The sequence below is a fragment of the Anser brachyrhynchus genome (genome assembly GCF_964034855.1).
Source record: "Anser brachyrhynchus genome assembly, chromosome: 1".
Taxonomy (NCBI): Eukaryota; Metazoa; Chordata; class Aves; order Anseriformes; family Anatidae; genus Anser; species Anser brachyrhynchus.
The window spans coordinates 104590092-104607350 of NC_137694.1; the positions used below are offsets into that span (position 1 = coordinate 104590092).

Consider the following 17259-nt stretch of genomic DNA (forward strand, 5'->3'; position numbering starts at 1 on the left):
CAATATGCAATATCACAAGACTTTAGTGAGACAAGCAAGTCTTATTATTCCCATTTTATAGGTGGTAACACAGAAACACTCTGATTCACGTTAATCCCAGTTGCCCCCCAGATTTAAGTTCTCAGCACACCAGAGAGACTATGTGGCTCCATGTTATCTTAGCATCATCTGGTGTTGGATCTGTACTCCAAGTCTGAAAAGGATAACTAGAATAGCCCTGCAGGGGCTGTTCCACCGGCTTATGATGTCAGTGCCTTGAGATCTGGTATGTGAATTACCATGACCCTGTAAAGGAAGGCCAAAAGCACATGGCACAGAGCTGGCTATATTGCTATAAGCGATTCTGTCCTCTAAGAGAAAGATCTATTTTAACTGGGTTGTTTTCCGAAGATGTATTCTCAGTAGAGCAATGAAGCAAGTATTTCCATGTACATATAGTAGTATAACACATCCACAATGATCAGAAGCTACCTGAATATCAAAATTAAATGAGGGGTGGAAGTTAGGTGTGTATCTTACTGTATCTTGATCTTGCTGCTGTTCCAAGAATGCAGAGAATTCTAACATCCAAAGTTTGGAGCTAGCAACCCTTCGTCCTTGCCAAGCTGGTACTGATGGTGAAGGGGAGAGACCAGCAGGAGACTCAAACCCTGAGTACACAAGATTTATGTATCAAAATTTAGAAATAGACAAGTTGGTAATAACTTTCCAGAAAAGCACCTGTTGTCAAAGCTGACTAATTACATTTTCATCTAACTTCATTATGCAGAAATATCATTCACAGGTTTCTCGCTCCACATGTGCTCTAAATGGCTTTTCAGTCACCCTCTGCTAAGACAGTAATGTCAGGGTTGTCATGACTGTAAAAGACAATCTGCCTGGTTTTGACACCAGAGAAAACATGTTCAGCAACTTTAACAGGACCTGGACTGGGCCTTAAATGAGCAGAGGAATAGGCTGCTTTAGTATCAGAGAATGGAGCAATACAATTAGCATGATTATTAACTTCTCAAACAGAGGAAGTTGAGAAGAAAAAGACATTTATTGTTCAATTTAATAAGGAATTGGAAAGGCAATCATGTTATGACAGAAAACACTGTTCTAGTACATCCAACATGGTGGAAGAACAACAGAGATACATTAGCTTTCGTTTTATGTTTAGCTAGGAGGAAAAGAAACACCCAAACAACTAACCAAAACAGGAAAAAATGTGTGTGTGTGTTTATTTAAATAAACCAAAATTAAAGTGCTTCAGCTCTCTCAATAAAAGGATGGAAAATGGTGATAAGGGGAAATCATATAAAATTAATATTGGACTCACTAAAATGTTTCAGTAGGTAAAAAGACTTTTAAAAAATAACTGCATCATTTTTTAAGTGTTAGCTATTTTTGAAGTTAGCACAATTTCAAAACAAGGACTGTATTTTCTTACCTACCTGGTAGTGGCAGCGGAGGCTGTACAGCATATGGTTGTTGAGAAAAAGGTTTCACACTACAGACATACACAGAGAGATGGTTAAAAATAACAAGAAAATAACAAAAAAAAAAAGAAAGAAAAAAAAAAAGGAAAAGACACTTGTTCAACTTTTTACACAGATTAGATGATTAAATCAAACACTTTTCATTTCTCCCAGAATGGCTTCTATTCTTTTACAAACTCCTTTCCCCATATTAATAGCCTATTAGTATCTGATACTAATAGTCTATCTATTCCTATCTGTTCTCTATGTCTGTCTGTTCCCACAAACATCAACAACAGCACCAGAAGAGAGCAAGAACACATAGCCAGGGCGAAGAACATAGAACCTTCCAGCCACTTGTCCTTAAGGTGGCTTAAATTGCTCACAGAAACCTATCCTGTTAAGTTATGTGATAAAAAATTTGTCTCCACACACTCAAAAGTAGCACAGAACAATGGCAGGCAGAACAACCTGAATTATGAATTATGGAGCCTGGAGGGTGACTGTAAGTCTAGTTCGTCTGTGTGTGTTTATTTTTGTGGGAGGCAAACTAGGGAGAGCGAAGACCCAGACCCAGCTACTGGGCGGACTGTGCATCTAAACCCTGCTACCAAAGACATTCACTGTGTGTGTTTTTGCACATGCATGTGTTTGTGTGTGTGAGTGAGGGGCCTGCAACAGCAAATGGAGTGGAGCTGCAGCCTCAGGGGTTCACTTGCTTGGGTGCCAGCAAAAAGGCAGACAAGGGATCCACGGATAGCTTCTGGATAGAGTGCATACACCCAGCTACTGGATGGATCCATGTCATTTGTTTATTTCCTACAAACACCTTTATCTTGATCAGCCAGAGATGGGTAAAGGATGAGGCCGTTGGTGCTGTTTGTATTTCTACAAATGCTGAGAGTCTGTCTGTGTTGTTTGTTTATGAAGACATAGGGTTTTATCTGTTTAAGACTCTCTTGTGACCCTCAGTTTGTCTTCAACCATGGGCCTTAATTTAAGTCTCAGATCCACTGTCATGGAATCTGTCTGAGAACAAAGCATTATCTTAGCATTTCATAAATCTTGAAATAGCTAATGGTGTTCCTCAAGGAGGATAAAGGAAGCACCTGCTTTAGACACTCAGATGAAGGAATACTCACTCTTGAGAAGATCCAGCTTGGCCTGGCAAAGGTCCTTGCCAAAACTGCAAAAGAACAACATACAGGCAACGGTCATCACTCTTAGGACAGAGTTAAAAAGCCAGACTTGCCAGTGTCTAAAGAAAGAAACTGCAAGCTCACAGACTTAAAGATGTGACTTTGCTACATTCATTCACTTCTTGATTTACTCATTCTACTTTCTTGATTTAATACTTGTGGAGGTGCTCACTGGTCTTGGTTTTCTTTCTATATGTTCCAGTAGTGACATGCAAGAAACTGACACAACGGTGTTTTTTAATGTTAAATGCTATGTACGCATTCTTGTACCTCCATCTTCAGAGGGATCCCCCTCTTGGATGGACCATTTTCTCCAGGAAAACTTTACAGAAGTATTTTGGCAGAAATCAATGCTCAGCAAATCTCACTAGGTCCAACACAAAAAAATGTGGGATGCAGACAGGCCTCCTCTGTTAAAGGTTTTATGTAAGGGCCATCAATTTGTGATGTAAGCACTCAGAATTAGGTTGGGAATGATGGGATTGGGAAAGGGTTGGGGTAACCCAAATTGTTTTATCCAAGATCCTGGACTAAGAAAGGGGTACAGACACCTAAAAATATTTCAGAAAGGTGAATACCCAGAGGATCTTTGGTTGTTCTTTCACTTGTGTCATAAAATAAAATAAAATAAAATAAAATAAAATAAAATAAAATAAAATAAAATAAAATAAAATAAAATAAAATAAAATAAAATAAAATAAAATAAAATAAAATAAAATAAAATAAATAAAAACACCATTACTTTGCGTCAGTGTGAGCAAAGAATCAGATTCAAACTTTTGAAGCTATATAATAGATTTACTCTACTAAAAAAATGACTTTTGGCCCATTCTTTCCAATGTTCTCAGGATATTCCTGAGCAGGTCCCAACACCCTTTCAAATATTCAAGTGTCTTCAATCCAGCTCCTCCAAGACAATGATTCACTCACCCCAGAAACAGCAGGGTAGGCTGGTCGTGGGAGACCAGGCAAAGCCATTTTACTATGGAAGGCAGTTGCAGAGATAATCTGGGCAGATGACATTGTAGCCATACTCTGCATGGCTTTATCTTTAGCTGCCTGATCCTAAGGGCAAGAGTAGAAAAAGAAAAAACAGAATGATTATAATGATAAACCTGTTGCCTGGCCTAATGCTGCATAAACAGGATTATCACCAGCTTCTTCGTAGGGAATAAGTATCTCTAAGAAACTGGGCAGCAGATTTGCCAATAACTATCCTAAGAACTCTTCAAAGCTTGAGTCCCTTATCCATTACTATATTTTCAATGTGACTAATCTTTCTTTCTGGAATATTGGGATAACTGTTTTAGACACTATTAAGCATTTGTACTTTCTGTCTGAAGGTTTTTAAGCCCCACAGTTAAAATGTTTTGTTACAGAAAATACAACCTTAATTTAAAAAAAAAAAAAAAGCTAATTGTTAACACAAAAGGAGTTTGTCTTCATCACTGCGAAAAGACTATCTCAGTTCAGGACTGCATTACTCCCAGGTAGAACTGAACGTTTTATTACCATTCTTGGGGAAACAGGAAATCTTAATAACCTCCCAGGGCACATACACAAGAACATTCTGTTTTGTATTTTAGCAGCACGGTAGAATTGTACACATCTTTACAGGCAATAACAGTGCAACAAACAGGGGGTCTAAAGTATGGTTAAAACTAAGGGCATTCTTCATTTCTTCTACCAAGAAATAATGGACAAGCAAAAGTACTTTGCCACATTCTTCCTACACCCCTCCAAAAAGTTATCTTTACTGTTTAGACACGCCATATTTATCTGTGGCATTATAATTATAATGGGAATGCCACAGATGAATTGATGGCTTGGAGAAGTTGCTGAAAGAGGTAAGCTCTTGTCCTCCTCAGGAATTCTCAAAACTATGATATTCGTTAATTTTAGTAACTGCAGTAATTTCTCACCCTTGGGTCTCCATTCTCTCTCCCCCTTCCTAGGGTTTTCTGAAGGTCAAATCCCAGGGATACTGATGTGTGTAATGCAAAAACATTTGGAGGAAGTGTAACAAAAGCTCAAGAATAAATGATAACTTTTAAGTGAAATAATCTGAATGGGCACAACATTTTTTATGTTATCTATGACTCTTGTTAGTACCATTAAAATGTATGGAAGTATATTAATTACTGAGGAAGTTCCTAAGTATCTCCAAAGTGAAGATTACATTTTTCAGAATGCAGTTTAAATGATGCTTTGGGTAATTCTTTAAGGATTACATGCAACATTATAAAGGTAAGAATTCCTTTTTCCTTTATTTTTCCCATGACATTTCAAGTTGTCAGTGCAGAAGTGTTTTTTTTCTTCCTTTATTTTCTCTCTAGAAAAACCATATTTGTCAGCTCTTTCAGCTAAAAATTCTCTAGTCATTTATATTTGTGCTTCCAGTAAAAAAAAAAAAAGAAAAGACATCAAAAACTTTTACCAAACATTAGCAATTTTTGTCTTTTGTTTTTATATTTTCAAAACACACTGGAATAAATAATAATAAAAACAAAATGTCCCTCTTTTCCTTAGTATAGTATCAATTAGCCACCCAAGACAGAAAACTACTGCCTTCTGGTGACAGATTTTTCTTCAAGCTTTACTCTACTGCCCTCACCTCTATCTACTATAGGAACAGTGCAAGCTTAAGGAAGAGACCTCAGTTTGTGTGGGAGAAAATAGTATTAGAGTACATGTTCTGAAAAGTCAGCATGTAGCTGCTTGGAACTCTACTATATAAATACGAAAACATATACACAGTGTGGAAAATGAACAGTGATAGAAGAACACGCAGCTATCAGCAAGAACTTAGAGGAAGGGCAGTAACTTATGTGATTTCATTTCCTTGCTCTGTGAAAATGACTAGGGAAAGCAAAGCAGTAAATGAATTGAATCAGTGATACAGAATCGCCTCTGCAGGCAGAAAGGAACTGTCTGGTAGTGGGGAATGGTTCACTGCAGGCAGCGGGTAGAGCTCACAGCATGGCCAGAGCTAGTGTAAAAGGAGAACAACCAATGGCTTCATGGAGCTCCCCAAGACACCTTCGTTCCCTGAGAACAAAAACGGACAGCTCTTGTGTACTAAGTAGAAACAGGCTCGGCTGACGGACTTTTCAATCATGCCAAATCCCAGAGCTGTGACATGCAAGGAACAGAATCAAGGTCACAGATATAAGCAGCAGTATATCTTTTAACACCCCAGGCAGTTGCTGTTTCCTACTAGCTCTAACTTGCCTCTCAACCAGGCCTCCACCTGAATTGACTGCTTAACAGCACCACAGGCTTCAAACCTTGGCAGCCCTACTTAGAAGCACTGAATTAGATAGTCGCAATTTGCGGCTCCTTCTCTTTATCAGAGCAGCTGGAAACACAACAGGCAAATTACAGAGACAACACAGTTTCTAAAATGGACCTGGGAATGGGGTGAGGGAGGTGCACAGTCACGACCATTAGAGGCAATCACTGCTCACACTAGAGATGCATGCACTTCAGCACTGGTCAAGACTAGGTGCTAACATTTCATTCACAGAAAATCTACACCTTGTGTGGCTCAGGAAGGAGCTACCCAGCCAGCCAAGAGAAATAACATGACAGATTTCCACTTAAGAGTCTGGGCTGGACTGAGATATCAAGACCGTCATCATCACCTAAAGCATGCCGTAACAAGTCAGGAAGGCCTTCCTTTCCTGACTTTCTGAATGATTTATAATAAGGACTGGACCTCACATCCTGCTCAGCAGGCCCTTTCTGGATGGGCTAAAATGGGCAGGCCCCATTCTAATGCGGGCATGCTCTTGTGCAATTGTCACCCATAAACATGACCTTCTTGATATTTCTGGCAATTCAGTCTGAGCCATTTCCCTGCTTCAAATGTGAGTGGAAATAAACATCAAGAGGTATCAGTTCATTAGCTTGATCTCAGAGCTCTTCCTACAGAAAGGAAAACACAGATTTACTCAGGCAAGTAGACAGAAGTCAACCATTTTTCTTATTGGCCCAGGCCTCTTCAAATCAGGTCTGAATTAATCAAAGGGCAAAGTCTCTTCAGCTGGTACCATTTTACATGAGAAGATCCCAGGTGGCTTTGTAACTTCCTCCCAAGTTCTGCCAACTCAGAATACTTTCCCAGGGACAACTCCATGTCACTACCACTAGTAAAGGTAGAACTAGTACAGCACTAACGGTAGAGCTACCCATTCCCAAGGCCCACAAAACACTATGAAGTGACTACTGGTCAACATTTGTGACCATAACACCCTCCTTCTCAGGTAAACACTCTTCCCATGCTCCCAAGTCCAAGGGACATTCAGACTTGAAGGACAGCAGCGTAAACCGGAGGTAGAAATCAGACACATCAAAATTAAAGTTATTGTTTCTTTATTCTTTAAATAGAATTGCCTCAGACGTCACAGAGCTCCAACAATACAAGTGTTTGCACAACACTTCCTGGGAAGTACCTTTTCCTCTCCAGCTTACCACAATTCAGTGCCTAATCTCAGCCTTTTCTGAGGCTATTCAAAGAGGGAACGGATGAGGGAATGGCTGACTCAGGGGGCTTGTATGATATGTTAAAAGGATACCCATAATACCTTGAGCTTGGCTTGGATCTCTCTGGCTTTCCGCCTTGCCAGGACCTGGATGTGACTAGATACCTGCATTGAAAGACAAAATCCATCTTCATTCCAGAGGAGCATTTGGTAGCTGCTTGCAGAAGTAAACAGTTTACTTTATGCATCTTATGCAATAGGGAGTTATTTAGGTTTGTGGAGGAAGGGGGGGTTGAGGTAGTAATGAAATGTTTTTCTGAGCATAATTGTCATGAAGTAAGGTGGGTTATCAACAGAGACAAGCCATATAAAGCCTTTTCCAATTCAAATGTCTTTATTAAACCAGAGACCTCTTCTAAAACCGAACAACCCAACCCAACCATAAATCTGGGGATTAAGAGTTCTAATCTCTTTACTCCCCATCCTGGCGTCCTCTTGGGAGAAGGGAAACCCATGTTACATACCCTTGGCTACTATATAATGACTCTCAGAATCTGGGCTGAAACACATCATAGAATAGTTTAGGTTAGAAGGAACTTCTGGAGATCAACTATAAACCCCCTACCCAAAGGAGGTCCATGTTGCTCTGTGCTTTGTCCAGCATAGCCTGTACTGTCATTCCTAAAACACAGAGGTGCCTTTTTCATCCCATGTGCCATGTGTTTTCAAAATCACCATTGCTGTCTATTTGTGACAAAGAATCTTCCTGAACAAAGAATCCTCCACTGATGTTCACTGAAATGAACGAATGAACGAATAAAATCCCACACTGTTTAACAGCAGAAATAATTGTGGGTCACAATGTGGGCGGGAGGTGAGAATTGTGGGTCAGGATGTGGATGGGTGGTGGGAGTGCTACAGTCCTATTATCAAATGCCTGAGCTGACTCTTCCCACCATTGTTACTAACCAGCTCAGCACAACCATCTATTTCCACAAAAGCTAGAAACTAACAGCAAGTGAGTAGCAAGGAATTTGTTCTCATAAGCCTACAATATGTGTAGTGGTCCAAAAGAACCCCAAAACTTTACACCTACCTGTTTCCTTGTGCGTGTTTTCCCTGTTCTCAGCTTAATATAGCGGGCAATCAGCTCATTTCGGCCTGAAACAGAGAAATAATGCAAATAAAAGTTTAGAGAAACTGTTTTGTGGGTTTTTTCTTCCCCTTTTTTCTTTTTATTTCTATAGAGATTGCTAGTGCAGGGATTTTAGGAAGGTACTGATTAGTTCACACGGTAGGAGTATAAGCAGAACTTTGGGCTACTAATGCTATTTCTCAGCTTGCATCTGTATAGCTTACCAATAAAAATACAGTTTATCGATAAAAAGGAGAATCAAACACTTTGCTTAATAATTTTACTACCACAATGTGTAAACTCTGTAGGCATGGATCAAGATAGCCACTATGAACAGAAAAAACAAACAAACAAACAAAACCAACCAACCAACCAAAAAAAAAATCCATTCACCCTCCATCATTCAGAAAGGCAAGGAGGAAGAACCAGGAAACAGCAGGCCAGACAGCCACACCTCCATACCTGGAAGTGATGGGGCACCTTATACTGCATTTCCAGATACACAAAGGACAAGAAGGTGATTGGAAGTAGTCCACATGGATTTACAAACGGGAAATCATTCTTACCCAACACAGCTTCTTCAATGAGATGACTAACTTGGTGGATGAGTGGAGACCGCTACACATTGAGTACCTCAACTTTAGTATGGCATTTGAAACTATCATCTCCCATAAATCCTCATTGACAAGCTGAAGAAACATGAGTTGGGCAAGCAGACAAGGTGGGCTGAAAACTGGCTGAACAGCCAGACCCAGAGGATTTTGATCAATGGCACAAAGTTCAGTTAGAGGCAAGCCTGTAGTGGTGTACTGGGCCAATACAGTTCAGCACCTTCATTAATGACCTAGACAATGGGACATAACCTACCACAGAAAGTTCACACAAAACTGGGAGGAGTTGCTGATAGACCAGATTGGCTGCACTGCTATTCAGAAAGAGTTTGACAGGAGAAGGACCTTGACTGGAGAAATGGGCCAACAGGAATCTCATGGAGTCCAACAAAGGGAAATGCAAAATTCTGCATAATTCTAAGTATCAGTATATTCTGGGAACTGACAATTTGGAAAGTTGTTTTGAAGGAAAGGACCTGGGCTGAAAACAAACTGAATGTGAGGCAGGAATGTGCCCCTACAGCTAAGAAGGGCAACAGCATCCCAGGCTGCATTAGGAAGAGCATTGCCAGCAGGTCAAGGGAGGTGATCCTTCCCCTCTTCTCAGTGCTGCTGAGGAGATATCTGGAGTACTGTGTCCAGTTTGAGGCTCCTCAGCACAAGAAAGATATGGACATACTGGATTAAGTCCAGCAAAGGTCCATCAAAAATAAATAGATAGATAGATAGATAGATAGATAGATAGATAGAAAGAAGATTAATGGACTAAAACATCTTTCACATAAGACTGAGAGTGCTGGGCTTGTTCTCTGCCTAGAGAAGACTCTTGGATAGTTTTACCAATGATTATAAATGCCTGATGGGAGTGAATGAAGAAGGGCCCACTCTCTTCTCAGTAGTGCACAGGACAAGAGACAATGATCACAAAATGAAACACATGAAATTCCACCTGAATACAAGAAAAAAAAGGGGGGGGGGGGGGGGGGGGAACACCAACAAAAAACAGTTATTTACTGTGAGGGTGGTCAAATACTGGAACAGGTTGCCCAGGGAGGTTGTGTAGTATCCATCCTCAGAGATACTCAAAACCCAACTGGACACAGTCTTGGGCAATTTGCTGTAGTAAATGAGGAATCTCTCAAGAGAACCCTTCCAACCTAAATGATTCTGCCATTCATTCTGTGAAACTAAGACTAAGAAAACAAACAATAGGTAAATACATGAAAATGGTTACATGGGATTTTGGAGTGTGAAATGATACAGTAAATTCTTCAGAGAAGACAGAGACAGGTAAGCTTAGTTTTGTGGAAGATTATGGGGAGTTCCAATAAGCAGGAATGTGGGGCACTGTCTGAAAGAGGTGAAGAAATCCTTGTCTGAATATAGAACAAACAGCCATTGCAGGCTGAGACAGGCAGAATAGGTCCTTCAGGGCCAAGGGAATGAGCAGTGTAGGAAAATGAGAGGCCAGTGCAGGGATACAAAGAAAAGACAGTCACAGTGATAAATGAGGAAAATGGTATTTATTATCAGCAACATGAATGAAAAACACAATGAAACATGAAGCTACAAAGTTACAAGTACAGAATTTGAAACTGCTTGGAATGACAGCAAGAAACTGCAGAAGAATGAGATCCAGAATTTAAAAATCAGGAAGAGAAACAGAAGGCTGCGCTACTGACAACTTCAGGAGTGAACAGGAGAATAAGGTTTAGACTTGATTCACAGCTATCACCACAGAACTGAATGAACACCAAGATACAAGGCAGACTATGCAGTTCCATAAACTGGCTCACATGTATCAGCTCTTAACAAATATCCTTATTTTTTTGTCTTTTTTTTTTTTTTTTTGAGCAGGAGTGTGATGGAGGAATAAAAAGCAGAAATAGAAAAGCAGTAGCTACACATCTGAACTCTAGGCTGATTCAAGGCAGGAAACACGACAGAAAGAGCAGGCTCTGCAAAATAACACAGCTGTGGTGACCACACTAGTAGTGATAGAGTACCTCAATTAAAATTTGGAGTGGGAAGTATATGGCTGCAATGTCTTATATGGCTGCAACTGTTTGAGGAATGGAACAAGAATAAACTGGGATGCAAAGCCACAGCTCTTGTGAAGCTTATTTATAACTGTTAAAAAGATTTTATTTTCTATGGAAAATGTATGGGAAAAACTTGTGCATTAGGACATTACAGACATCAAGAAAGCAAGCAGTGAGAAGAAATGTGATTTTTATTCAGAGAGTTTACTCTTCCTTGAAAACATTGGTTTTATTCTAAATCCTTGTGTAACTCAAGACAGAAAAAAAAAAAAAAAAAAAAAAAAGAATGTAAGGACGGATTCTGTGCTACAGATTCATCAGCCAAACCTTTAGGGAAGGGCTGGCAATGTTACTAATTCCATCTATTTCAGAGAAAGAATGCAAATTTCCATGATTGCATTTAGGCCATGTTCACCAAAGTACAGGTAGGGATGGTAAAGTGTTTTACATTTACAGATGTTAATCTTTTTCTAATGGTATCATCACCAAAGTTCTCCTTATTCTCCTTGTGGAAGGATCAGGTCTGTAGCTGAGACAAGAAACCAGCTCCAGCTCCTCTATACACAAATTAAGAACTGCTTTTGTGCCAGATACACAATGCGCAGCATATAATCACTGACCTCTTCAGTTCCCAGTTTCAGCATAGCATAGTGACATGCCCCAAGAGAGTTTTATGGGAAGAGATGCTATTGTTGCTACATTTCACCTGGCTGTTTTTTCAACCAGTGTAACCATTTTTACAAAGCTAATACCCATTACTAGTGACAAATATCCAGACCACCTTTCTCTAGTGCCAGGAATAATATTTATAGTTCTTCAAAGTCTCCATGTGTTGGACATGGATCCAAGTTGCAAGGTAAGTAACTACTGAAGTGATGCTAAGAGGTGCTGCTCCCATAGATATTGGAATATCTAAAATTTCAGGACGGTTTGGCACAATTTAAATGTGGGAAATAGGCAGAAAAAGACAAGGTGCTCAAAACACACTATCTACAAAGAAACAAGAAGGAAAATGTATATACATCAAGATGGCCTGTTGTGGGACAAGGGAAAATGATTTAATGGGAGAGGAAAAACTAGCCTTGAGAAGAAGTGGATGTGAAGAATTTCATGCAGACAAATTCAAAAGGATGCACATTGGGTTATACTACAATTTGAACACATAGAAACACTACAGACACTACTGAAGTATGGGTCATCCTTGCATAACTAAATTTTAATGGATTATCAGACAGGTATAATAGATGGTACAGAATAAGATTAGATTTGTTGTGATTCCATGGAAGTCAATAAATTATACAAACTGACCAGTCTGACAGAGCACTACTCTGCTTCAATAGTAGAGAGCTGCAAGGCTATATTTGTGTGAGAAGATGCCATGAACAGCCTTGTGCCAGTCACAGTTGATTCTAGCCATCTCCAAAATGGATGAAAACATCCCTTTATGTGCCAAAACCTCAACCAGTCAGAGAACCACATGCCACCTTTGCTCAAACATTTCAGAAAGGGCAATAGCCTCTAGAGGCAGGAGACACAAGAGGAGACAGACAAAAGGAACCACAAAAAAGAGATGTGAGGATGTGCAAAAGGAGACATGCAAGATGTGTGAAAAGATACATTTGGAGGAAAGAAAAAAAAAAGAAAGAAAAAAAAAAAAGAAGAAAAGGATGAGACGTAGAAGGAGATATTCTTGGGGATAAGGCTGGCAAAGTAATTTTGGAAAGAGGTGCTCCATGGCAGAGAGGTTACAGAGGCAACTGCAGCCCATGGAGGACTCATGCCAGAGCAGGGACAACTCTGAAACAACTGCAGGCCAAGGAGAAACCATGTAAGAGCAGAGGCACAGAGAGGCACAGTAAGAAATAAGGAGCACTGGAGGAAAAAAATTGCACCATCTGCCACATCACCAAAGGAACTAGGAGGGACTAAGTGAATAAATACAGAGAATAAAACTAGGGAAGCTGAGACTGAAACGTGGGTTGGAGAGGCAATAAATTGAAGTTGAGCCTTTGGAAGTGGAAATTGTTTCCTAAAGTGTATATTTAACTCTTTGTCTTTGACAAAATCAGCAAATATTGCAAAGCAGGCAATGCCATTACATTGGAGAACATTGAGAGGAAGGGAAATTATTATAAAAATTATACGTATTAGAAGCTGGTGTAGAAATTCTTTACAGAGAGAGCATTTAAATATGCATCCCCCAGTTTCCAGATTTAGAATTCACTTTCCTGCTTGCCACCTTTCATATAAACATACAAGACTTCCTCTTCCAGAATTGTGTCCCTACAAAACCAGGAAAAAAAGAAGGGTGGCAAAGTATGTAAAGAAAATAAAGATACTGGTAGCAAAAGAACAGACCAACCCCCCCCCCCCCCCCCCCCCCAAAGACATTAGCAACACAGGGATTATTAAAGATGGAATTATGCAAATTGCCAAGCTCAGTAATCTCTGCAGCAAGAATGTATTAAATTACCATGAACCAAAACTGCAAGAGAAACAAGTCCTAAGTGTCCTTTGTTTATCAGAAGTTAGATGTAAGCAGGTGCTACTCTACTGAAAGTCTGAAGGCTCATAGCCTATGGCAAGCATTTTATTTGTTTCACAGCTCTGGCTGTTGGGTAAGCAAAGGCTAGCACTCCTCACTTGGCCACAACAGGCAGAGCTGTCATAAAACATTGGATGGTTCATTTTTTAGAGCTGTGTAAAGTGTCCCTCAGTAATCTGATCATATGTTGTGTTCTTAGAATAACTCTTGCTGAGGCCTGCCATGGTCACCAGAACCTGCCAACAGTTGTGCCTCCTCTGTCGAAACCACGCATTGGGTTTCATGAAGCTCTAGCCAACATACCAACTGCAGCCCAGGACCCAAAAGCTCTTTATCCTCCCCTGAAGCCTTCCCCGTGGAAGCATGACATGAAAAAGAGAGAGAGAGAGAGAGAGAGAGAGAAGTAAAGAGATACTCTGTCGTGTTCTTTATTTCACACTCCTCACAAATAAATTTCTAATGGCATCAATTTAACTCACGCTCCCTCTCACACTGAATTGCAAAACTGTGCATTTCAGCAGCTACCAGGAAGACACTGCTAACAGAAGTGAGTAAAGTGACTTTTTGATTCTCCATTCTACACCTGTGATCCTTTCAGTGTAAGAGGAGAGAAGTGCCTAATTACAAGGGAGAGGGGGAAAAAATCACTGAAATTCCACAGATAGAAAGCACTTCCAAACCCCCTCAAAGCTTCATGCTGGCTTTCTGCTAGTACTGGTATATTACCACTTGTACAAGAGACAGAAAATGTTTCTCTTTAAGCTTTGATATTTGTTGCACATCTGTTGTCAAAGACAGGTAGAAGAACTAAAAGCACTCTTCTGTGATGGATGAGAACAAAGAACCCATCATGATTTCTGCAAAATCCTTCCAGAAGGAAACTGCATGAAAGTATCTGCTTCTTGGTAGCAATATCTATTCTGATCCCAAAGCTACTGTGTACACCTACCTACCTGTGAAGTGCAGCAAAGACAAGAGATCTAAAAAAGCAACTATCCAGGTGTATCCAGTGAAAGGTTAATCAAAGCAAGGTCAAGAAAACCACCTCAACTATCATTTCAGACTTCACAAGAAGGATGTGGATCTGTTAGAACAGGTCCAGAGTAAGGCCACAAAGATGATCAAGGGGCTGGAGAGCCTCTCCTATGAAGAAAGGCTGAGAGAGTTGGGGATGTTCAGCCTGAAGAAGAGAAGGCTCTGGGTAACCTTATTGCAACTTTTCATTACTTAAAGGAGGCTTATAAAAAAGATGGAGAGCAACTTTTTACTCAGGCAGACAATGACAGGACAAAAAGGAATGGCTTTAAACTAAAAGAGGGGAGATTTAGATTAGAGGTTAGGAGGAAATTCTTCTCTCGGGGTGGTGAGGCACTGGAACAGCTTGCCAAGAGAAGCTGTGGATGCCCCATCCCTGGAGGTGTTCGAGACCAGGTTGGATGAGGCCCAGGGCAACGTGATCTAGTGGGTGGCATCCCTGCCCATGACTTGGGGGGGTGGGGGAGGGGGGGGGGGGGGTGGCGGGGCTGGAACTAGATGAACTTTAAGGTCCCTTCCAACCCAGCCTATTCAATGATTCCGTGATTCTATGTATATGAAGCAAAACTAACCACCCAGCAAGTCTTAAGTTACTCCAGAATGACACTTAAGACAAAATCATATTATGTTCATGAGAGCATGTACAATATGGGATTAACTGCCACTGGCCTCTGCCCTGGTCCCTACCTCCTTGCACAGCCTTATTTTCTGCCACTCAGTGCGTTGCTTCCTCCTCCCAGCTACACTAAATGACTTCCTGGGCATCGCCTTTTCCACAAACAGGGCTGCATATTTTAAAACCACATTTTTACCTTTCTGTTGGCTAATACCATCTTCTCAGCAAGATGCACAAACACTCAATTCTTACTGATATCATCCTTAACATTAGTTTTTATGCTGGCTTTATTAGATCCCTCTGACACAAATCATTTTTTCGTACCCAAGACTTGGTGAGAATCTTCTGTTAGCTTCCCAGTTTCCCAGCCTAACTTGTCCAAAGCTAGACAAAATGCAGTATGTGACCTTTCCTTTTCTGGCCTGGGTTCCCTTCAACCCTTCCTATCTTTCTTGACTGCTGGCAATCATTAATGTCGCATCTTTCTTGATTCCTTAGCTTGCTTGTTTTCAACCTTAAGATCTCCTAATTAGTGAGCTTGTCTATGAAGTTTTAGACTTTGAACTCTATCTCTTCTGCAGTTGCTTCTCACCCTCTTTCTGAATTTTGTCTTTGTATTTCGCATATATAATACAGTGATGACGTTCAGCACCCAGACTCTTTGAAAGGCTCAATTCCTCACCACCACCACCCCTTTGCTTCCGCTCTCGCTTCTACTCATACTTTCAATACCAGAGTTGAGGCTATCCCCAAAGTCAATAAAAAAAGAAAAATGCAATGACCATCTCTCTATTCACCCCTCCCTGGGACCCTTCATCCTCCACTTCCCAACCATTAATCTCTAAACTCTGATGTTTGCTCATCACTGTTCTGTAGTCTTCAACAGTAACTATAAATTAAATATACTGAGCAAGTAATGCAGCATGGTGTCTTGTTCTTCCCATTAATCTGGACTGCAACTGTGGCAAATCCATATGGCAACTGGCCCCAACAACAGTGTACAGTCTCAAGAGTGGCATATTCATTTTGAGACAGGAGTTGCAGACAACTCTTTAAATGATATATTAACAAACTTAACTCTGATCAGATTTCTTTCACAATTTTTAACAACCTGTATTTTTCTTCCTAACTTCTATACTGAATCCAGACATAATCAGGAAGCAATAAAAAAACTTAATATATAGTTATGATCATCATACTGGGATCCCTTTGCATGAAACAGACCATAGAAAAACACATAGCAGTTTACTGCAGTGCACTGGTCTATACTATGAAGACATCTCTCCCCTGCCACTGCAGAATTACAGTGCTTAGCAGTCAAGTTTGAGTTCCTGTAGCACAGTTACACATACCACAGAACTTTATATTCAGCGGTGAGATGGGAGTTTCATCACTCTTACCATTCTTGAATTTTCTGTTTTAACCTTCCATGAGAAAAATCTCTGAGATCATTGCAGTTCCTACAATAAAATTTTGAGATGAAGACTCAAGAAAAAAAGCTGAGCTAGTCCTTCTGAAAAAAAAAACAAAGCAATCATATCAATGCAAGCATGATTATGAAGTGCTTAGTACTACCACATCTTCAGCTCTGTCTTGACGTATCTGTTTTCATTATTTGACTGTGCAAATTGCTCAGCTCCTTCGTCCTCCGAAATGAAGCAGAATCATAGAATTTTTGAATGGTTTGGGCTGGAAGGGACCTTAAAGACCATCCAGTTCCAACCCCCCTACCGTGGGCAGGGACACCTCCCGCTAGACCAGGTTGCTCAAAACTCCATCCAATCTGGTCTTAAACACTTCCGGGGATGTGGCATCCACAGCTTCTCTGGGCAACCTGTTCCAGTGCCTCACCACCCTCACAGTAAAGAATTTGTTCCTTAGATCTAATCAAAATCTACCTTCTTTTAGTTCAAAGCCATTACCCTTTGTCATAGCAAAACATTCCCTGATAAAGTCCCTCTCCTGCCTTCTTGTAGGTCTTCTTTAGGTACTGGAAGGTCACTATAACGTCTTCCTAGAATCTTCTCTTCTCCACGCTGAACAACCCCAACTCCCTCAGCCTGTCTCGATAAGGAGAGGTATTCTAGCCCTTTGAACATCCTCATGTCCCTCCTCTGGACTCACTCTAATAG

General features: G+C 40.4%; 1 protein-coding gene across 3 annotated transcripts in view; it reads right to left on the bottom strand.

Moving 5' to 3' along the window:
- Positions 1-17259, bottom strand: part of TEAD4 (TEA domain transcription factor 4) — a 60067-nt gene that overhangs the window by 16235 nt on the left and 26573 nt on the right. For all 3 annotated transcript variants that reach the window (XM_080577378.1, XM_080577376.1, XM_080577377.1), the window contains 6 exons: positions 8240-8304; positions 7246-7308; positions 3590-3724; positions 2603-2646; positions 1437-1492; positions 520-650 (listed from right to left, as the gene is read on the bottom strand). In XM_080577378.1, coding sequence (XP_080433504.1) covers positions 520-650; positions 1437-1492; positions 2603-2646; positions 3590-3700 — 342 coding nt within the window. In that variant the 5' untranslated portion in view covers positions 3701-3724; positions 7246-7308; positions 8240-8304. The remainder of the gene's footprint in view (positions 1-519; positions 651-1436; positions 1493-2602; positions 2647-3589; positions 3725-7245; positions 7309-8239; positions 8305-17259) is intronic.